Raw genomic sequence first — 23,506 nt, 5'->3', positions numbered from 1 at the left:
ACTATTAACTTTTTGCAAAGTACTAATGTTCCAAGAACATGCTTTAGAGAACACTTGGATAAGGAAAAAAAAAGTGAAATGCACAAAAATGTTTAAGAGTTTGAAGTTAAAAAGCAGGTAAGGATTGTAAATCATTTTTAAATTACAAACTTCATTTCCTTAGGTAATGCAAACTCAGCTTTCAAGTTTAACACATACCAAAAAAACCGCACAAAACATTGTACAGGTGAGCAGCACCAAGCTTAAAGAAAGGAAATAACTTCTCCCAAGTTCTATCCTTATTCTATTTACTGTGTTCAGGAGCTGAGACCTAAAACCAGGTCTGAGTGCTTACATGTTCTTTCCACCAGACCCCCTGCTTCACTTAGCCTGTTTTACTTTCTGTAATTGACTATTCTTGGGTCTACAATTACTCTGGGATGTAAGTGGTGGGCGGTTTTTAGTCTAAATAATAATAATAAAGATGCTAAGGAAGACGAATCCATTTTTTATTGTTCCATATTCAGTAAGAACCAATTCATGGCAAGTAATTGAGGAATGCCTAACCCCTCCCAAATGAATGCAATTATGCAAATCATATGTGGGGACTGGGGGCTTGGCTCCAGGCACTAATTATAATATAGCCCCCATTTATGACTATTTCTATTCGCCGTAATTTGATCCTTTGCTATTGCCTTATGATGCTGTCTTTATTACACTACAGCAAACATTTGGGAGACGTCAGTTTTTCCTAAAAGTCCTGGAACTCAAACTCAGGTTTTTCTACTTATTACAGGATTCAACAGTTTTTCAAAAAAAATAAGTTACCATTCTTAGCCGCAGTGAGGTAGCAAATATTAAGCATGTTTGTTTTCACCCATTTCAGGCGAAAGCCTCTCGCCCTCTGACGACTTTCCAAGGGCGGTGAGCGTGAGTCCTTGCTTTTGGTACAACTCACGAAATATTAATCAATACAAATGTGTAACTTTTAAGAGAAAAATCTGCGAGCCCTTCCGCCGTTTAAAACCACGCCATGCTTAAAAGCTTGAGTTGTACAGAACGTGAGCATTTACTCCTACAGGTTGGAAATTGCTTTGCGGAGTTTGAGTTCCCTTAATTTCACCAGACTGTCAAACGTCCCCATGTCCCGCCCTTCACCCCATACTTCTTAGCTTCCAGGGAGAGTTAGGAAGAGGTCTGCGTCTCTGGACCGCCGCAGGATGCGGGGGCTGGGCTGGACTCGGGCTCCATCTCCCGGGCTTCGCGGAGCGCCAAGCCCGGGAGAGGATGGACATTACCCCTCGACCTTCGGAGGCGATCTGGAGCTAGAGGAGAGCAAAAGCTACCCGTGAACACCGTCAAGCGCCCTCCCCAGCTGCACTTCCTTGACGGCTGCCCGGCGCCCCGCGGACCTCCCTACGCTCCGCGGGCCCGCAGGCCTTCAAGGCTCACAGGCCCTCCGCCACATAACTCGCGGCCAAGTCCGCCGGGACCCAGGCCACACCCCACGCCGCCACCCGGTCCCCGGCCGCTCCCCTTGCCCCACGCGCCGGCAGTGGGCACTGCGCCTGCGCGCCCGCGAGCGCGGGGCGGGGCGAATCGGCCCGGCGGAAGGGGCGGGGCGGGGCGGGGCTGGGCTGTACTTCCGTGGTCGCGGGTGGGTGAGTAGGGGCTCGGGGTAGCGTGCGGCGTCCGGAGTCCGGCGGGGTTCCCGCCTCGGGTCGTCGGGGAGCCCATGTCGGCGTCGCGGCGCCCCCTGGAGGATTTGGGGAGGGGGAAGGAAGAAGAGACTATTACTGAGTTGGATGATGTCGGGGTGCGGGAAGTGTGTGGACAAGCAGGCGTTGGCAAAATGGGTTCAGAGGTTGGTTTTCTCCTTAGAAAGGAAATTCTCTTCAAACAGCGTTTTAAAATTTTCATCATTTTGGACAGGCTTGTGAGTTTACCGTTGTGCCTCAGTAAGGCAGTTTTGGTAAGGTGGCTGGTCCCTTGCCGCTGCCAAACCTAATGGTTAACCAGAGGATGGGTCGGAAAAAGGCACAATAGTCCAGCTTAGCTACTACCAAAGAGGGAAATTAAAACTCATCTTTTATGGAATAAAATCCAGGATATAAAAATAGGGTGCAAAAAAAAATAGGGTTCAAATCGAAAGTCACAAACAGCATCTAGGTTCTGTCAAATACTGTGCCGGGCGCGGACTAGGTCTCTTCCAGCAGACATACTGTATTCAGATAATTTGTTTTTATCATTAGAAAATGAAAGACAATCTAAGCCAGAATGACCTGAAAAAATTTAATTATCTTGAGAGTTGTGCCTTAATACATATACTTTGGAAAACAAACACTACTATAGCTTTTCCAAGTTGGTAGAAAACCAAAAGTTTCCCGAAAGCCTGTGCAGATTCCTAATCATTTTGGGGTCTACAATGTGCAGAATGTTCTTTTATGTAGTAAAAACTTCATATCGTTTTGTGTGCAAGGTAATAAGAACCAGACAGTTCCGTTCCTTTAAGGGCTGTATTCTATTAGGAGAGACAAAGAAACGTGAAAAGTTATATAATGGTAAGAAATGTAAGTTACAGCTTGAGATATTTGAAGATATCGAAAATCCTTTATTTGGCATGGAAAGTGCTGGTGAATGCTTGAAATGAGTACCCCTCAGCTGATTGTTGCCATGTGGGAATGTGGGTCCCTCAAACACAGATACGATTTTCTCCAACACAGGCCAAAAATCTCTCTCTTTGTGCTTTTTCTTGATTTTTAATATTGTTGGCAACCTGCAGTTATGCACTCACACACCCTCTGTGGGCCAGGAACAGGGAGTTTGTGACATCTGCAGATTATCACCTGAGTACTCAGAAATAATTGGAATCAAAAGAGCAAGAAGTTCCTGGAAACTGATAGGAAGGGATTTAAGAAAACTGGGGTTTAAGCTGGGTTGAAATGGAGAGGTGTCATGGAGGGGAAGGATGTAACGAGTGAGTAAAATCTCAGTGGGGAAAGCGAACAGCAGGTTTGGAAGATAATTAGTTAACTCTCCTTAGGAGAGGTCTGAGAAGGCAAGTGCAGTAAATGGAGGAAAACTGGTTTGGGAAACCCTTCAATACCAGACTGGACTTTATCCTCCGGCACTGGTTCTCAAATTTGAGCTTACATCAGAATCACCTGGCAGGCTTGTGAGACGGTGGCAGGCTTGGCTTCCACCTTCAGAGTTCCTGATTCCGAAGGTCTGGGGTGGGGCTTGAGAATATCCCCTTCTTACTAGTTCTCAGTTGATGGAGATGCTACTGGTCTTGGGAGCACACTTTAAGAACTACTGTCCTAGGGTGTGGGAAACTATTGGAGGAATTTGAGGTGGATCAGTAAGGAGATCACATTCATGGTTCAGTATGAGTCTTGCTGTGATGTCCAAGATGGAGGACTGGGGAAGAGAGAAAAGAAGGTTCCTTAGAGTTGATTAACGCCTGTCGATGCCAGGCCCGCTCATGCACGCAATTTCATTTCATGCTCACTTTGACCTTGATGTGTAAGTCTTAATATTTTCATATGGAGAATAGTAGAGACTGCCCAGGTCCCATAGCTAGTCTCAGAGCCCCTTAAGACTAGTTCAGGTTTGAACTAGGGTAGTGGCAGTGGAAATGAATCAGGACATTGACTGGTGATGGAATTTAGAAAAATCAAGACTTCCTCAGAAAATTGAAACCTAAAAGTAGAAATTGGGAAATAGTCTTAACAGAGAGTGATAAAAGGTAAAGTGGACAGAGAACTTTAGAATATTCCCTGCATGAATTAAGTATGTGTTCTGTATTACTCTGCTATAACAGCGACCTATTTAAAAGCTGCTTGTTTAAAAAGTCATTCTGTTCTACCAAAATTTCCTGAAATTATTTGAAAAGAAGAAAGTAAAGCCTCCTGTGGGGATGATGGGAGATGGTAACCAGATTAATGGCATCTGACAACTTATCTTCACATCAAAAGTGATTAGCATCGAGGAATAGAAACACATGGTGTAAACACTGCTTCGCCTGTATGAACTGTGCTGTGCCGCAGACACTGACCTAATGTATTGATTTTGGAAATCCTGGATGCTTTTTCTTGCCAGAGTAGTTATTGAAATTGAGAATATTCATTGGATCAATTTCAAGACAAATATTCCAAGTCAGACTGGCTGCTGCAGAGCAAATTTTTAATGAAGGAAAACATCCATATACTGAAATAGATTTTAAGAAGGAAGTCCTAAAAATATATTTATACTGTGAAATCTAGAAAAATGTAAGTTTTCAAACACTGATCAACTGAGTAATCAGCATAATGGAGTTATTGACCCATACAAAACTATAACATACATTCATTCATTTATTCTGTGAGCCCTAACCTGTGGATCCAACGATAACTCGGTCTAGGCAAGACTGACATCTTAAAAAATGGTCACAAAACGATGTGATTAGCACTGTAATAGAGGGATGTGACCAGTACATGATGACAGGAGATAGAAATGCTGACTGAAGGGGTATAGAAAGGAGGCCAGGGAACTGTCTATAGAGGAGGAGACTCTTGAGTTGGTCTTGACAGCTGAGGAGGAATTTGTGAGATGATTAAGGCATTCCAATCAGAAGGAACATCACGGACAATGACCAAGATGTATAAAAGAGTGTGGTTTTTTCTGGAACCTTTGTGCAGATCAGAATAGTTACAGCAATATGGTAAAAGCAGAGGAGGGGGATGAGTTAAGTTGGAGAAGTAGATAAGAGCACTCATAGAGAGTATGAAAGATTTATGTAATGACTGGCTTGGCTGGATTGTAAACCTCATGATGTTGGGAGCCATGTTGGACCTGTACACGAGTGTATTCCAAGGCCTTAGCAGAGTGCCTAGCATATGGTAGGTTCTCAATAAATAGTTGCTGAATGAATGAACAGGTAAATCATAGAAAACAGTTTTTTTAAGATAAGATAGAGGGAACTTTTAAAGTGTTTTAAGCAGTGGAGTAATATCGTCAGATTTACATTTTATGAGGATAAGTGGTAGTATGGAAGGAAGATGGTTAATAACGACCATAGAAATGGCTATAGTAGTTTCTGCCTATTGGTAGATTGCAATCTGCATTTTAAGAAAAAATAGAAAAGAGTATTAGAGGATATCACATGTAATAGGGTTAAATAATGTTTTATGAAACTTCTATTTTAGTTATATGTATGCCTGTGTGTTGACTGATGTAAGTGTATTTTTTCCTGTGGACTTTGATGCGAGTTTGAAAGTCATTATAGTAATGTGGACATGATGGTGGAGAGAATGGAATGGATATAAAAGATATTTTGGAGGAAAACAAATGTGGAAAACTAGCACCTTAAAATGCTGCTGTCCATATGAACCCTCTTGCAGGGAAGGGGATGCACTTACCCAACCTATTTCAGTATTTTTGCTTACTTGATGTTTTTCATTATATATTAATAAGTTGACATTCTGGTTTATTAGGCATGGCGGTGCTTTGAGGCATCTTACTGTGTGTTGTAAATGCTGCAAAATTTCTCTTATTTTGGTAGTGCTCAGTTTAAAATTGTAGGATGAAGCCATACTCTTAAGAGTTGTGAAAATTCATTGAAACAGTTTGATTTGATTATTGGCCAGGTTATTAGATTTCTTTCCGTAAGAAAGCAGCGAAAGCTGCTTCGTTACATGAGCGGGTGGGAAGGCCTTCTCCCTACCTGCATGACTTTGCCACTCCAGTAGACTTAGTCTGTTCTGCCTGCGACACGTAAATAAGGGCAGAAAGGTGTTCCTACAAGGCAGTTATATTGGCTTTTAAAAAATTTACAAACTCCTTTAAAATCTGGTTGATGTGGTTAAAATGAGTTTAACTATGTTGTGCACTTCGTTGTCAGGTGTGAATTATTCTGTGGGGAAAGAAAACATTTAAAAGTTTTAGAAATTTGGTCTGTTCTGTCACCTAATACATTATTGGGATCTCCTACTGATAAGGTTTGCACAGAAAATGTAAACTAATTTTTCATCTTGGCCTAAGGGGGGAAAAAAGAGAGAGAAAGAAAAAGAAACAAAATGAAGATAAACAGCCTGCCGTACTCATTCCATACTCAAATGTGGAGGGTTATTTGGTGTTCCCTTAATGTGGCATGACTCCACTCCTCTTTTTATACGAGAATCTAGAGTTGACACCAAGATCTGGAATTAATAAAAGGGCATATTTTAAATCGAATCCATTCTTTGCTCCACTTTGGGAGGGGCAGAGTTACTAATATCTATTTCCCTCTTAGCCAAAGGAGCTTTCCTTTATTCTAAAGCAATTTATTAAGACAAAATGCCACAGAGAGTCAAAAGACCTGTGTTTGAGTCCTGGCCCTACCACTGGTTATGACTGTAGTCACCTAACTCGCTCTTGGTTTCCCTTTATTAAATGAGAATAGTAACAACTATCCAACTGTCCTCATGGAATTGTCTGGGAGAATAAAGTGAAATAAAGTAGTTGAAAATGGTTCATAAACTCTTGAGTGACAAGCAAGTGGGAAATGAAATAAGTTCACATTAGCATTTTTTTGAACCATTGCAATGCGCCAGGCTCCATGGCAAGCTTTGGGGATCCTAATGTGGACAAGAGGGTCTTGAATCCGGCTTCTCCTCTCCGTCCCTTAATGCCTTGCCTTGGCCCAGGTCCCCATCATCTCTTTTGGGTCTTTGCTAGGCTGGGCTGTATGTTACCAGGATCTGGTCACTCGACTTCTTGCTGCTGCTCCTAGTGTTATCTCCTAAACACCAAAGTTGATTAGGTCACTGCCGTCCCTGAAGATCTCTGTTGTTTCTCCTCCACCAAGACAACATCTACTTCCTTGGCCTCAGTTTACATCCTGATTGGGCTTCATTTTTTATCACTAGTTCCATATGTATGTATGCCAGGTTTCTGCTTCACTGAATTACTCAGTCTTCTCTGATATGGCAGGGAAGAGACCAGGTCCCAGCTCGGCCTCTGTACAAGTATGTCCTCAGCCTAGAAGGCCTGCCTCATCCTTCTTCAGCTTTGCTTAACCTTTCAGACCCAGCCCTGACATAGTCTCCTGCATGACTTGAACCCTCTCCTCCCACAGGAGAGTTAGTTTCTGTAACCTTGTCTGTTCCCACAGCACATTGTTCTTTCTTTGGACACGGTGTTTATTACTCTGTGAGCTGTTGAAGTGCTGGGATTACGTCATTTAGGGTAAGATAAGGAGGCTGTCCACCTAAGGAGGTGTAGTGGATTGAATGGTGGCCTCCAAAAAGATATGTCCACGTGCTAATCCCTGGAACTTGAGAATGTGACTTTATTTGGAAAAAGGGTCTTTGCAGATGTAATTAAGTTAAGGATCTTGAGGTGAGATCATCTTGGATTATCTGAATGGTCCCAATTCAACAACAGATGTCTGCACAGAGGAGAGACACAAAGAGTAAGCCGTGTGAAGACAGAGGCAGAGATTGGAGTGTTGCAGCTGTGAGCTGAGGACCCCTGCAGGGAAGAGTCCCCTTCTAGAACCTTTGGAGGGAGTGACATCCTGCTAACACATTGATTTCTGACTTCCAGCCTCCAGAACCATGAGAGGATAAATTTCTGTTGTTTTAATCCACCGAGTTTGTGGTTAATTTGTTACAGCAGCCTTAGAATACTAATACAGAAGTTTATAGTACAGTGACTGGAACATAATAAAATATCACTGTCACCACCCTCAAAGACACTATTATCGCTATTATTTTTGTAATCAACCTAGCCTGGGACCTGGAAGGTAGTACCTGCTCAGAAAATAGCCTTGCCTGTTCACTTTCTAGTCTGGTGGCAGTGGTGGTGGTATGTATGAGAAAGAAGTGTGTTTAAAGGTGGTATCGAAAGAGAGCCAGAATAGAGCACCTCTTAGTTTTTTTTGTTTGTTTTAAATGTCTTTTTGTGTGTTTATGTGAAGGGCGGTAGTGGATGTTTTTAAGTTGTTTTTTAGAAACATTTTTACACATTTTAAAATAAATTGTCCTTTTAGAAGACTAACAGTAAAATGATGAGCAGTTATATTTCTAACAATAAAAAAATCTTAAAATGTTTCTTCTTTTTTCCTAATAAAACATTATTTAGCTAAAATTAATTTTGTGCTGGCCTTGGAACACAATTTAGAGAGGGACTTGGGAGCCACAAGGTAATTTATTTCATGTGCTACAAGGTACTTGAAAACCAAAAATTTCAAATAATCATAAATGCAGACTTGGTAGGTGTTATGTATTGTTTGTAAATTTTAGTTTGCCACTGGAAGCTAGGTCTATGACCTAATTTTTACTAAAGTTTTATAAATTGGTGTCGTAGTAATAAGAGCTAATGTTTATTGAGCTCTTACTATGTTCTAGGCACTGTTCCCAGCTTTTTATATGAATTAACTCATTTTGTTCTAGCTTTCCTAGTCTCTTCTCTATTCTCTTAACTCAAGAGGAAGCTGAGGCACAGAGTGGTTAAGTAACTTGCCCAAGGACATGATAGCTTAAGTGGCAGAGACGCAGAGTGGCCCTGGCTCATAACCTCCACACTCTCCTGACTCTCAGTGGACCCTGTCAGCCTTCATTGTCTAATACAGTCTGAAGCGGAGAATATCAGTAGATCTAAGCGAAGGGTCCTTATCCAATCCTATAGTGGCTCAAACTTTAGTGTGCTTACCCACGGAGATTCTGATTCCTGGGGATGGGGATAAGCATTTTTTTTTTTTTTTTTTCCTGCGGTACGCGGGCCTCTCACTGTTGTGGCCTCTCCCGTTGCGGAGCACAGGCTCCAGACGCGCAGGCTCATCGGCCATGGCTCACGGGCCCAGCCGCTCCGCGGCATGTGGGATCTTCCCGGACCGGGGCACGAACCCTTGTCCCCCGCATCAGCAGGCGGACTCCCAACCACTGCGCCACCAGGGAAGCCCCGGGATAAGCATTTTTAATACGCACCAAGGTGGTTCTGACCGTACTTTGAGATGCCCTGGATCAGGTTCCAGACAGTCCTCACGGTTCATTTCACACGAAGGCTTGTGGTGGTGGCTTGTGTGCTTATGTTAGGCCATTCTTTGTGTATTATCTGTGTGCCAGGTGAGTGTATTGAATACATACATGGATCTAAACTTTTGCCTGAATGCCTGCCTTACTAATCACCTTTCTTTTATGGAGATGAATAAAAGGCCAGCATCAGAGGGATTTTTTTTTAACCTTTTGAATGAGCTTCGGAATAGGGTATATTCGATCTGAGGAAATCGTTATGATGGATGTAAGGTTTGTAGACGGAAGAAAATAATCATGACATAGAATTTCTACTCTATTGGGTGTTTTTTTTTTTTTTGGTATGTTTGTTTTTTGTTTAAAAGAAAATTTTAATGTGTACTGGACTTCACAGCAGAGCAGTAGTTTCATGATTTGGGTTACTCTGAATATTAACTGTGGACAAGGAAGGAGTCCTTGCTCTTAAGTTTGGGAAGAAACTTTCATGCCTCTGTACAACCCAAACCCCTGATTATGTGTGTTTTAGAATCTAGGGAGAACACTAAGCTTGCAGTTTTACTACTTCCGTATCTTAGTTGCATGTTGAACTGGCAAAATAATGTTTTTCTTTCTCTTAGGGAGTCACGAATCGCACTGAACCAAAAAACATCCAGCCATTTCTTCAGTTACAAGCAAAATGAATATTCCCATGCTGCTCCAACATCCTCATCGGGACTTCCTTAAAGTCCTTTTAAGAACACTTTACCGACGTTACCACTTCATCTTACCCTCAAGTACTCACCTCAGATCAGGACTTCCATGTGCTCAGCCATTCAGTTATCTCGGACTCCATCATGCAAAGTGGATGCTGCCGTCAAATGGTTTAACAAGAAAATTATGTCTGCAAACAACCTTAAAGGAACAGACAGAAGGACTTTCTGATAAAGAACAAAGGCTTGTGGATGAGCTTTATACTGGTTTAATCCAAGGGCAAAGGGCCTGCTTGGCGGAGGCCATAACTCTTATAGAATCAACTCACAAGAGGAAGAAAGAGCTAGCCCAGGTGCTTCTTCAGAAAGTGTTAGTCCGCCACAGAGAACAAGAGAAATTAAATAAAGGAAAACCACTAGCATTTCGAGTGGGTCAGTCTTTGTTTTTTTTGGGTTTTTTTGTTTTGTTTTTTGTCCAGTGAATATTTTTCTAAATTCTCTCTTCTTTTAAAATAAGTCAAAATAGCTTATGATCTAATGGGGATTTTTTTGTCCTTGCAGAATTTTGGAATGAATTTTGAATGCCTTTTCTTTGTAAATATTAGTCTTGTTACGTGGTGGGAAATGCAATGGCCATTTGAACGAAGGCTCTGTATTTTAAGAGAATAAGGTGAGATTCCTCTTTCGGCAGGGATCTCGCTGTGGCTCCCAGAACAGAAACGTGCGCAGGAAGAACTGTTCACCAGTTTACTCCTTTCTCTCAGTAGAACTTCTGCTTAATAGTCTAAAGTGACTTCCCTGCTGTTGTGGTTATAGCAACCATAATTATCCTTATCACATTTCAGAATTCTACTTCTTAGGTGTTTCGTTAGTCTTTTCTCTAAGCAAGTCTCACTTCTTTCAGATACTTTAAAAAAAAATAATATATTTATTTATTTATTTTTGGCTGCATTGCTTCTTTGTTGCTGTGCGCGGGCTTTCTCTAGTTGCGGCAAGCAGGGGCTCCTCTTCGTTGCAGTGCACGGGCTTCTCATTGCGGTGGCTTCTCTTGTTGTGTAGCACGGGCTCTAGGCATGCAGGCTCAGTAGTTGTGGCATGCAGGCTCAGTAGTTGTGGCTCGCGGGCCCTAGAGCGCAGGCTTAGTAGTTGTGGCGCACGGGCTTAGTTGCTCCGCGGCATGTGGGATCTTCCCGGACCGGGACACGAACCCGTGTACCCTGCATTGGCAGGTGGATTCTTAACCACTGTGCCACTAGGGAGGTACCTCAGATACTTGTTTATTAGAGTTTCTGGAAATGGCTTGGCTCTAAGCACAGCCAGCTCAATACCAAAATGCCTTTTAAAGGAGACACCATGTTCATTTGCTGTCTAAAAATATTAGGTGTTCACTTCTTGAACAGTTGATCTGTTTCTGTAATTGCAAATAAGCTTGTTATATTTTCGAAGCTGTGCATTATAGAATAATCTAGACGTGTTTGACCAGAAGGAATTAAGCAAGTTTTGGGTGGAGCGAGCGCCTTTCATGATGGCAAACTAGGTGATTCCAGCCAACCCTCGCACTACAAACAACTTAAAATGGGGGACAAAGTGCATAAATTGTGTGAGGAATGGGTAAATATACTTAAAAGTGGATTGGCATTACTTACGTCTCAGTTTATTTGCAGTATGGGGCCTAAAACCTCCTAGATTTTAGGGTAATGGGGCCTAATGCTTTAAAGATAATTCCCAAAAGAGCTCACCAACTGCTGTTTGTACTAGTCCACATTTCCCCCTCACCTTATTCTTCTGCCCTCACTGCGGGGACTCTCTTTCTGAGAGTACTGCGCTGGGTGTTAATACTCTTTATGTATTGTGGACAAAATAGCAAATTCCCAAAGAGAAATTCCAGTTATGACAGAGTGTTTACTTATTAGGCTGTAGAGAATCTTTGAAGAGAAAATGTCCAGAAATACCTAGAGTTAACCAGCAACTCATACATAACTAGCAACTCATAAATTTGCAGCACTATTCTGCTTCTTCCATCCGGACCTTATGAGGCCAGATAAACCTGAGTCTTTGTTGCAGTTGTTTTATCACCATGGTAAATAAAAGCAACAAATGTTTATTCAGCACCCATTAAGACAGAGACCTGCCCTGAAGATTGTGGTATGTCGCCAAGCATACCATATGCCATACATACTTTATGTAGTTACAATTAAGTGCTTATGTTTTATAGATTTTATTGAACATATATATCTCCTGATGCCATGTGCTATTCTAAACATATCGCAAAATTAACTCATCTGATCCTCACAATAACCTGAAGAAATAGGTGCTCTTATATCCATTTTATGGCAGAATGTACTCAGGTACAGAATGATTACGTGACTTGCCCAAGATTACACAGCTCATAAGAGGTAGAGCTAGAAATAGACCCGGCCGACTGGCTCCAGAGTTTGTGTTCTTGCCTGCCATGCTCTGCTAACTCTCCAAGTAGGGGAATTTCCTGCCTTTCTTAAGATTAAAAAAAAAAAAAGTTTTTTTTTCAGGATTCAGTTTATATTATTTTCTTTGAGTTATGAGTGAGATGAAAAAATTGTATTTCATAAGTAGAAAATTATTTTCTCAATCACTGGGAATTTCTGGAGTAATGAGTTGTTCTTCCAGTGGAAACATAGCATGGACAGAATCGGGGTGGGTGGAATAATCATTGATCATGATGAGAGGTGGGCAGATGTTGGAGAAATTCAGCACATTAACAACACAGGCAATGAAGTCTGCCCCAAAAGCTCTACGTTATACTAAAAAGGCAAGTCACATTTTGTCATTTTTAAAAGTGAATCTGGTGAACATATGGAACTCTGACTTCTCTGCCTCCTGTATCCCTATTACTCAGGGACTAGATAAATAGGTAGATTTTCGTTTACTGCTTTAGGAAGCGTTAAACTACATTAATGACGGTTTTAATAAATTAGGAGAAGTAGAAGGTAGTCTGGTATTTTAATAGAACTCATCATGGTGCTGATTTCATTTATTTCATTAAATTACAAAGTCTGTCTCCACCATAGGATTGTCTGGGCCTCCTGGTGCTGGGAAGTCAACCTTTATAGAATATTTTGGAAAAATGCTTACTGAGAGAGGGCACAAATTATCAGTGCTGGCTGTGGACCCTTCTTCTTGTACTAGCGGTGGTGAGTATTGCTGCTGCTTCGTAACTTGCAGAGGAGGGGCTTGTGGAGTGGAGCCGACTCTCTGTTGCAGTTTAGGGGGAATCTGCACAGACGGGTGTCTTCTAACCTCTGGCTGAGTTTGGTCTCGGTGAAGGAAGGGAGGTGGTGGGTGTGAGGTGGAGGCTGAGGGAGGTGTTTGGGGCATCGGGTTCTCCAGGGGAGGTTAGCTTACAGGTAACCTAGGAGTAGCCTGGGTAGGTAGAGAACTAGGAGAACAGGTGCCAGAAGTTGGAGATGATCAAAAGTCAGTTTCACCCCTTTGTCTATCATACCTGAGGCTCAGCCCCTTTTCCTTCTATTGTTTTTCCTGGCTCCATCAGCCCCTACGCAGTTCAGAAAATGGCTTCTTAGTAATTTCCCCATATTGTAACGTCTCTTCTCACGCTTAAAAAAAATCTTCATGCTCTGTTTAACTTGTCACCTGTTTATATTACATGTTCAGTTAAACAGAAAGCTCTTAGGGGGACCATGTGATATACTCTGTTCCTGGCAGCACTTAGCCTAGTACGTTGCACACAGTGCTCGGCAATTACTGATTTGAGGTCATGCAGTCACTCAAAGTTTAACTCGCAGCTCATCAGAGATAAAATGAATAAACTAAATTCCCCAAAGGATCATTTAAGGGAAACATAAATCATACTATATAAATACTCAGGAAAGCCTTTTCTTCCCTTACCCCTCTTGATGATTGAAGCATCTCACATGACAGTTATTCATTTAACAAGTGTTTCAACACCTATCGTAGGCGAGGCCCTGTACAAAAAAGGTACTGTGTTGTTTAATGTTGAATAAGATGCAGTTCTCTTGGCCTTATGGAGCTCTATATCTCATGAGGGAAACAGACGGGTGCATGCAGGCCATTACAATGTAATGTGTGTTGCGAAGGGGGAAATACAGGGTGTTTTGTGGAAGGGTTTGGTTTATATCCTGTGGGTTTAATGCTAAAAAATAAATACAATATCATATTTCAGGGGCTTTAGGTCAATAGAGAGGTGGACAACAATTCCTGTTACCATCCATTGAGAAATTTAGCTGAGAACATTCACAGTTTTTGATTCACTATAATGAAAGGGTTAACCGTAAAGTAAAATTTATACTCGCAAAGTTCAAGATTAAATCCATGTCAGTGTATTATCCTTTTTTATAGTCTAAGAACTTTGTGAAAGGTAAGCACTTGAACAAAGAATTTATTTATAGTGGCCTTCATTTTCACACAGGTGCAGAGACTTGCCTCCCACCTTCATAATACTCTAGAATACTTGCAATAGCAAAAGAAAACAATAGTTTGAGATAAGAGTAGCGGAAATGGTGACATAAGATAACCTGATGGAAGTTACGTAGCTATGTGGTTCCTAACCTTTCTCAGACCAAAAATGCAGGTCCTTTTCTCAGGTAAAAATACAAAGACTCTGAAAGAAAAAACTGTGCAAGGATAAACAGGACGCTCTTACCTTTTCATTGTAACAGTAGATACATTTGAAAATAGCATTCCATTGAAGTTTGAGAAGCCTGTAGTCAATCCCTGTTGTGCTTCGGACTCACGGGCCCCCTGCAGTGGGAGCTCGGAGACCTCCCTAAGGCTCTGCAGTCACCAGTTTTAGATTCACTGGCAAAGACAATTATATGGGAGAGTAATTTCATAAATGTTTCAGTTCGGTGTGTTAGGATCTATAGGATAATAATGTAAAGTGTAGCTTTGGCAGACTGTTGACTTACACAGAGATGATTTCACCCAGAAAATTACTTTAGAACAAAGTTTTATGTCCAGTAAATAAGGTAGTCGAGCTCTGTTGGTAGGTGTATGCTGGGGCATTAGAACCTATGAGAAGTCAAAACTGGAATCATCAAGGAAAAGGTCGTATCTTTAAGGGACTCCTCAGTGTTTAGCAGCAGCTTTGGAAAGGTGAGCTCTTGAGCAGAAATTAAAATTCAGGTTAGAACAGCACTACACTTTCAGATGTTACTACGTGGCTAAAGGAGAGAAGGTAAAGGTAATTTCACTAATTCCGGGGCTTTCAGTCTTCTAGAATTTGCAGGTACGGGTGTTTGCCAGAATACTGCAGTACACACGGAAACAGCAACGGTTCTATTCCACAGGCATTACATTAATTGCATTCAGTGTACAAGATATGTAAGACATGGTCCTATAGACAAGCAACTCAGTGAAAGCAGAGTTTCTCAACCTTGGCACTGATGACATTCTTTGTTGTGGGCAGCTGTCCTGCACATGGAAGGATGCTTAGCAGTATCCTTGATCTCTACCTACCAGATGCCAGGAACACCCTTCCCTCCAGTTGTGACAAGTACAGATATCTCTACACATTGCTAAGTGTCCTCTGGGGGAAAAAATCACTCCCAGCTGAGAACCATAAACACAGCAACGTTAAGAGGACAGTAAAGAACCACCCCACCTGGAATGGAAGATTGATTTGGGGATTAGTGAAGCTGAAATTGGACAGGTAAGGTAGGCTACATTCTGAGGGCCTCCAATGCAAGACTGAAGAATCTAGATTTGAACCTCTAGTCAGTGGGAGCCATTATAGGTGTTGAGGGGCTTAAAACATTAAATAGATTAATTTGGCATCGTTACATACATGGTGTTGGAAAAAAGCTTAATAATATGAAATACAATTTGAGGTTTGGGGAGAAATGTCCTGAAGCACTTCCCCTAGGAATTGGCTGATTGATAATTGGCCCTTATAGGTGTTCCATGATTATAAAATGTAACTGTGTGTTTTAGGATCACTCTTAGGTGATAAAACCCGAATGACTGAGTTATCAAGAGATATGAATGCATACATCAGGCCATCTCCTACTAGAGGTACTTTAGGAGGTGTGACAAGGACCACAAACGAAGCTATTCTGTTGTGCGAAGGAGGTGGATATGACATAATTCTTATTGAAACCGTGGGTGAGTGTGATTTTCTATTCTATAACAATAAAATACTATTAAAATGAATGCTGCATAAAGATGAATGATGGCTAATTTCATTTTGTTCATTCAGCAGATACTTACTAAAGAGGTAATTAAATATAAGCTATCTCAGACTCTGTAGGAGATATGAGTATATAGACTATAATCCTTACCCTTAAAGCAAAGAAAGGTGAGCCCTGTGTCTGGATAACTGTTATACAAGGTGGTATGTTTTCAGTGCTGGAGAAACTGTCAGCATTAGGATGACCTATGGAAACACTAACATAACACCCATTTTATTTAAGCAGAGTCGTATGTCTGCAGTATTCACTGAGAAGATTAGCGTAGTTGGGCACCTCATGTTTTATTTCACCTTTATATCCCTAGCACGTGGTTACACACAATGAAAATACTGAAAAGGAAACCCCAAGAACTTCACATTCCCGTGGAGAGACAATTTGTTATATTACTGTGTGATCAATGTTTGTGACACAACCTGATTCAGATTTGGGGGATCAGGGAAGACTTCAGGGAGGAGGTGACAGTTGAACTCAGTTTTTTTGTTTTTTGTTTTTTTTGGCTGCGTTGGGTCTTTGTTGCTGTGCACGGGCTTCCTCTAGTATGTGGCGAGCGGGGGCTACTCTTCGTTGCGGTGAGCAGGCTTCTCATTTCAGTGGCTTCTCTTGTTGCGGAGCACGGGCTCTGGGTGCGCAGGCTTCAGTAGTTGTGGCGTACGGGCTTAGTTGCTCCACGGCATGTGGGATGTTCCCGGACCAGGGCTCGAACCTGTGTCCCCTGCATTGGCAGTCGGATTCTTAACCACTGCGCCACCAGGGAAGCCCCTGAACTCAGTTTTGAAGGGAGGGTTGGAGTTAAGTAAAGTATGGGCTAAGGGGCCTTGACTGAAACACAGGAGTGAGCGAATGTGGCCCAGTCAGGGCACTGCATTTTGCGCAGGATCCTTAGAGCATGGAGCACGAAGGCAGGGAGTGAAGACGTGGGCTAGAGTCCAGGAGTCCATCGTCTAAGGGCAGATGGAGGAAAAGTTGCCTGAGTAGTGGTAGGAGAATCAAGGGGGAAGAGGACCATAAAATCACACATATTCATGGAAAGTTGTGTTTGGCTGCATGTTTCAGAGACTCAGACTATCTCTGACTCAAACAAGGAAGAGGGTGGGTTTTGTTTGTGTATTTGTGTTTTTTGTAAATAAAAGAAGCCTGGAGGCAGGCAGGCCCAGAGGTCGTGGTGGTTCTACAGCGCCCCGGGGGGGGGGGGGGGGGGGGCTCTCCCTGCTCTCCATTCTTAGCACTTAGTTTCCAGCCTCAAGGTTGCCCATGGATAAAAGACGGCTGATGAAGCTCTAACTCACCTCCCTGTTCCAGGTAGAAGGAAGGAAGAAGGGGGAATAAGGAAGGGGAAGGGGTCGGAAGCGGTATACCTCCTGGCTGGCTTTGCCCTCTTGAAAGAACTCTCCTGGAAACGCCATCTAGTGACTTCTGCTTTCACACATTAACATCTCTGGCTGACTGGTGATGTGGGGGGTCTCTGGGGGGTCTGGTGATGTGGTCTTTCACCTGGGACACTGATGCCCCTGGTGAACCTGGGGGAAGGAAATAGGGAAGGATGAACATTGCGTGGGCGACCAGAAGTCTCTGCCCCACCGAGGAAGGAGAGAGTTGGAGAGGAGGTTTAGTGGAGTGGGGCACGTGGAGGTCAGATTTAAGTGGATTGCGGTTAATGTGAAGTAGTCGCGTGAGGACAGTGGGCATAAGTTGCCTTTTTCCAGACATTTAGCTATCAAGAGGAAGTGAGAAATGCGGGGATGAGGGCAGGAGGTTGGGAGTTTTTGTCTTCTTATTTTCTGGTCGTGTTTGGTTTTCAGATGAGAAAGACTTGAGCCCAACTCATGGGATGTTTGAGGGACGGGAGCCTGTAGACAAGGGGAGGTTGGAGATAAAGCAGAGCCGGAGCCCAGGGGAGGTGGGAAGGAAGGAGAGGCTTCTGACACTGGGCCCGGCAAGGAGGCAGCAGGGCTGAGCGTGTGTTGTTTCTGCTTCTCTGTGGGGTTGTGGGGGGAGGCTGAGGACGTCCTTGCCTCTGTTTGGTCGTGAAGCAGGTGCCGCGGTCATCAATCATCGTCATGTGGGGAGATTATGGGACAGTGAACGTCTGTAGTAGCCACTGTGGGAAACAGGAAGGAAGCTGCCCGAGGGCGTTCAGGGGCATCGCTTGTCCTGTACCAAGAGGAAGATGTAGCCGATGTTGGAGCCCATGACCCTCTGGTGGCGCCTGTCCACACAGCTGAGGGATTTCTCCAGGACACTTAATGGAGGAGAGACACGGGCAGTAGGACTGATCCACGGGTGGGCTTTGCAGGGTGATAGAGGGATCAGGAGGCAAGGAAGCTGCCAGACATGGTCTAAGGTTGGAATCAGGCGCTCAAGCTGCTCACCCACGAAAGGGGAGCCGAGAAAGAGCAGCGGGAGCGAGGGGAGAGCGCAGGTCTTCACCTTCTCCGTCCAGTCAGAGACCACGCTGGTGGGAGCGGGGCTGGACAGAGGTGGGGCGGACCCCAGCTTTGCTCTTCAGGCGAGGCAGCGGCGTTTAATACATTGTTCAGAGGTGGCGGTTAGAGCGGGGTCAGGTTGAGTGCGTGATGGCGAGTATGAGCAGATGAACTGGAGCGGAGGTGGTGGTCAGGGGAGTCGAGGAGGTCAAATTCCCGTGAATGTTTCAATATACACGCGTGATTTAAAATTCCAGGTGTGGGGCAGTCGGAGTTTGCTGTTGCCGACATGGTTGACATGTTTGTTTTACTACTGCCGCCAGCAGGAGGAGATGAATTGCAGGTAATTATTTTGACTTTCCCCCCCAACCCCGAAACACAAAGTGTACATCTCTGAAAGTACAAATTCCCCATGTTGTGGGTTTTTTGTAAATTAAGTTGATATTAGCGTAGGGAAAGAAACATCATTCACGTTGGCTAAAATACCCGAGTCAAAGGCAAACTCTCTATTTTTTTTTTCCAACTTATAGTAGTAGAACTTATGACCTTGAGCTAATGACACAACTTAGTCTTTCCACCTGTAACGTGGGGGATAGCTCCAGCCAAGAGACCACTGTTACATGGGTGTTTGTGCTACAGCTGGTTGAAAGGTCCTCATGAGATATTCCTTTGCTTTTAACTGGGATCCCACTGTCCTAGTTTATATACTGTAGAAAGGGTTCTTCCTTTCCTCCTGCAGCAGTCTGGCATTAACTCCCTGGACTTAGCACAGCCTGCACAGGCTGAGGGCATCATCCTCCCAAGACTGCTTTCACTCCGGACGCAAGCAGCAGGCCCGGGGGTTCCCAAGTCACCCATGCCTCTGTGGGAACCCGCAGATGTGCGGGTTCCCGCTTACCCCTCAGGTGCGACAGTTCACTAGGATGACTCACGGAATTCAGGAAAGCACTGCGGTACCAGCTAGAGTTTTATTATGAAGGATGAAAATCAGGACCAGCCAAATGAAGAGACACAGAGAGAGAGGTCTGGAAGGGTCCCAAACTCGAAACTTCTGTGTCCTCAGGACACATTTCCCTTCTGGCACATGCATGTGTTTCACCAGCCAAGGAGTGCTCCTGAGCTTCAGTGTCTGCAGTTTTTGTTGGGGTTTTATTATGCAGGCCTGATTGACCAAATCACTATCCACGTGATTGAAGTCAGTCTCCAGCCCCACCCTCCCCAGAGGAGGTCAGGCTGCTAGTGCATGGCTCAAAGCCCCAACCCTCTAATCACGTGGTTGGTTCTACTGGTGTGCTCAGCCCCCATTCTGAGTGATCTTGCATAAACCCAGGTATGGTCCCAGGCATGGTCCCAGGTACCCGTGGCAAACAACAAAGTCACTCCTATCACTCAGGAAACTCCAAGGATTTAGCAGTTTCCCCCCAGGAACCTTGGGACAAAGACCAGATAAATGCTTTTTTTTTTTTAAATTTTTATATTTATTTATTCATTTTTGGCTGCGTTGGGTCTTCGTTGCTGCACACGGGCTTTCTCTAGTTGTGACGAGCGGGGGCTACTCTTCATTGTGGTGCGCGGGCTTCTCATTGTGGTGGCTTCTCTTGTTGCTGAACACAGGCTCTAGGCTTCCGTAGTTGTGGCACACAGGCTCTAGAGCGCAGGCTCAGTAGTTGTGGTGCACGGGCTTAGTGGCTCCGCGGCATGAGGGGCCTTCCCAGACCAGGGCTTGAACCCGTGTCGCCTGCATTGGCAGGCGGATTCTTAACCACCGCGCCACCAGGGAAGTCCCCAAATTCTATATTACACAACACCTCCCCTTCAGCTGAAAAATTCTGAAAAACTAGTGACATCAGACTCTGGATGCTGCAGTTTAGAAACATTAACTATTAGAATTTAACCACTGAAAGTTACGTTTTAAAATATTTGAAAAGAAATTTTAATCTTAGATAGCAAAATCTTCATTTTCCAAATAAGGTTTGGCCTTAGGATTTTTCTGTGTTTTCACGCAACATAATTTAAATCAAGAGATTGAGGCGTTTTTAGCCATCAGGTTATTTTTTCCTCAAATGCAAATCAAAACAAAAATGCTACATACATTTAAGGAAAACTTCAAAGACTCTTTCTGGAAATGAACATGTTAGTGACGTAGGTGTTTTCTTTTTTTTTTTTTTTTTTGTGGTACGCGGGCCTCTCACTGTTGTGGCCTCTCCCGTTGTGGAGCACAGGCTCCGGACGCGCAGGCTCAGCGGCCATGGCTCACGGGCCCAGCCGCTCCGCGGCATGTGGGATCTTCCCGGACCGGGGCACGAACCCATGTCCCCTGCATTGGCAGGCAGATTCTCAACCACTGCGCCACCAGGGAAGCCCAGTGTTTTCTTTTTTAAGCACCTGAATGATGGATGGTTTTGCATCCTGCAGGGTTAGCTCCCGAGAAGTGGAATCTATCATGAGGCAGTGTGAGCTGTCTCCTGCCATTCAATCATATTGTGTCTGGATGATATATTTACTCTAATTCTGAATGTATTTCAGCGTGTTAGTCTCCAAATTTGAAAGAGATATTACAGATGACTTCCATAATCCCAAGAGTCGGTGCTTTTGAGTAATTTCTGTCAATAATTGTGATTCCTAGGACCCAGGCCTTGGGAGGGTGCAGAGAAAAAGTTAGAGTGTATGACTCTCCAAACCTTAGCGGTAACTGGTGTCCCATTTTTGATGGCATGAAATATTTTAGACGAATCACTTTCTTTTCTTTTTCTCACCAGGGTATTAAAAGAGGTATAATTGAGATGGCAGACCTGGTGGCTATAACCAAATCTGATGGAGACTTGGTCGTGCCAGCTCGAAGGATACAAGCAGAGTATGTGAGCGCGCTGAAATTGCTCCGCAGGCGTTCAGGAGTCTGGAGACCAAAGGTCAGCTTGCATTCTGTTCTGCAGTTTTCACCCTGAGTGGACTGTGCCCGTTAGAAGAGAGGATGTGAGTCCCAAGCTAGACATATGATCAATCTTTGCTTGTAGATGAGATTATAATTTTAAAAACTGTGGCAAAGCCACAGAGTGTGTAGTTACGATTTTAAGTATAATCCTTCAACCACCAGAGGCCAAAGACTAGATGTGAGGCGATAAATTTGATTGCTTAATGCTTGGCTCGAGCCACTTGGATGTGATGACAAGTCCATTCTGCAAGGAACCATCCTGAAGATTATGGCGCAATTAATGACTTGACCATCTAGGTTAGAGTTTGAGTAGGAGAGAACAGGCTTTTGATGTGGTAACTTTCCTTCCCATTATGGTTGTCGGGTGATGTTTTCGATAAGGAAAAAAAAAACCCGTAGTAAGTGATGCAGAAATACTGATGCGGACGCTTTATCTGTAGCAGGGCCCTGTGTTATTAAAGAGTAACCTATAATCACTATAACGAGAGCAACAGTGACACTTCTTGCTGTCGGCTCCCGGCACGTTGTCTGTGCTGCGTCTGGAGCTGTCTAGTCCGTGCAGATACCCATGCTCGTAGCACCTGCTGAACCGGGCAATTTGATGGAGGGAACGGGGCTATTCTCTCAGCTCGGTTTCATTTTCTGGCTCTCAGCCCTCAGGGAAACCTACGTAGCATTGCCCTTCTCATCCTGGTGACCATTTCCCAGTTCATCCCTGTGGTCTCTGAAGACCATTCGAGCAATCCCCAGTCAAAATAAACCTCTGAGCTAAAAAATACGACCTTGGATCAGTGTCTTATTTCTGCTTCGCACTTAGTAACCTTAGTAAGTTACCTTAGTGTATTTCTCAGTGTGTCTACTTTGACACGATGAGAAAATGTCTCATTTTTGTCGCCTACCTATTGCCATAGACTGTAAGACTTAATTGGCAAATGCCAGAGTCCCCATGACAATGTTTTCTATCGTTTTAAGTAAAATAGTTCTGGTTCTTCCCTTTTCAACAGGTAATTCGTATTTCTGCCAGAAGTGGAGAGGGGATCACTGAAATGTGGGATACAATGAAAGAATTCCAGGATGTGATGCTTGCCAGTGGGGAGCTGACTGCCAAGAGACAGAAGCAGCAGAAAGTTTGGATGTGGAACCTCATTCGGGAAAATGTGGTAGAACATTTCAGGACCCACCCCACAGTCCGGGAACAGATTCCTCTTCTGGAAAAAAGGGTTCTCAGTGGGGCCCTGTCCCCAGGACTAGCAGCAGACCTGTTGTTGAAAGCTTTTAAAAGCAGAGACTAATGAAATACTTCCTATCCAATAACTTTATATATCTTTTCATACATATAAAGTTATTGGATAGGGTGCACTTCATTTTAATAAAGTATTTTAATATTAAAAGTCACTTGCATGCTTATATTTTCAGTAATTCTCTTGTGGTGCCCTCGGCCTCCTTATCTGTGAACTGCGCTTGGAAAGTGGAAGAGCGTTAGGTACGGATGGCAAAGGTCAGGCAGTCAGCAGCATTTGTAAGGTAACTGCTGTACGTTACTCAGCTCCATTACTTTCTGTTCTTATACACGGTGGCCTGTAGGATGGTGTCTTCTCATCAGTCACGAGCAGAGAAAGCTGAGGAGGACAGAAAAAGATCATGTACCTTAAAACGCTTTCTTTGATCCTCTATTCTCTGGGTTTCCAGAGAAAATGTAAGCAAGAGTGACCACATTTTTGAAGTCTTACTTGAGGCTAGAATAATACACAGTGGGTTTCTAAGAGCTGAAAATCGTGATCGACATTTGGTATGCCAGACTACCTAGGAATTTCTGAAATGGCCATGTACACGAGTAACAAAACAGTTGGAATGTGTAGGGATGTGAACACAGTTTTACAGTCTGTCGTCTAGACTTGCGGACTCCCCACGGTAGGTAGGAGAGCCCAAAGGGAACTGGGGAAATCAGCCACAAATAAGGTGGGTTGTAATCAAAGGTTTTTGCTTCTCTTCCTTCTTGGCCATTTGACTTCCTATTAGCATCTTAAAAATCTACTTTATTCTTGATGGTGAGGAACAAGTTTTGTCCTCTGGAGGAAGCATGGCACAGTGATTGAGGGCTTGGGTGCTGGCGTTGGGACTGGTGGGTTTAAACTTTAAACCCAGACCAAGCACTTATCGGCTGTGTGAGTTTGGACGAATAACCTACCTTTCTCAGTTTGAGTTTCGTCCCTGGTAAAATGGAATTGACATACTAACTTTATAGGGTTGATGAGGATAAATGAGATAACTCAGGAAACTCGTT

The 23,506-nt window shown here is 43.6% G+C and overlaps 1 protein-coding gene across 1 annotated transcript; it reads left to right on the top strand.

Annotated features, from left to right (window-relative positions):
* Positions 1-1,748: 1,748 nt before the first annotated feature.
* On the top strand, positions 1,749-22,880 carry MMAA (metabolism of cobalamin associated A). The gene is made up of 7 exons (XM_079919487.1): positions 1,749-1,843; positions 9,590-10,093; positions 12,709-12,831; positions 15,611-15,781; positions 18,548-18,633; positions 21,050-21,199; positions 22,227-22,880. The coding sequence occupies exons 2-7, from the start codon at positions 9,649-9,651 to the stop codon at positions 22,512-22,514; spliced, it is 1,263 nt and encodes a 420-aa protein (XP_079775613.1). The 5' UTR covers positions 1,749-1,843; positions 9,590-9,648; the 3' UTR covers positions 22,515-22,880.
* The last annotated feature ends 626 nt before the right edge of the window (positions 22,881-23,506 follow it).

The sequence above is a fragment of the Stenella coeruleoalba genome, assembly GCF_951394435.1.
Source record: "Stenella coeruleoalba genome assembly, chromosome: 4".
NCBI classification, from domain to species: domain Eukaryota; kingdom Metazoa; phylum Chordata; class Mammalia; order Artiodactyla; family Delphinidae; genus Stenella; species Stenella coeruleoalba.
The sequence above is the reverse complement of the archived record's forward strand: the minus strand, read 5'-3'. Positions and strand labels throughout refer to the sequence as shown.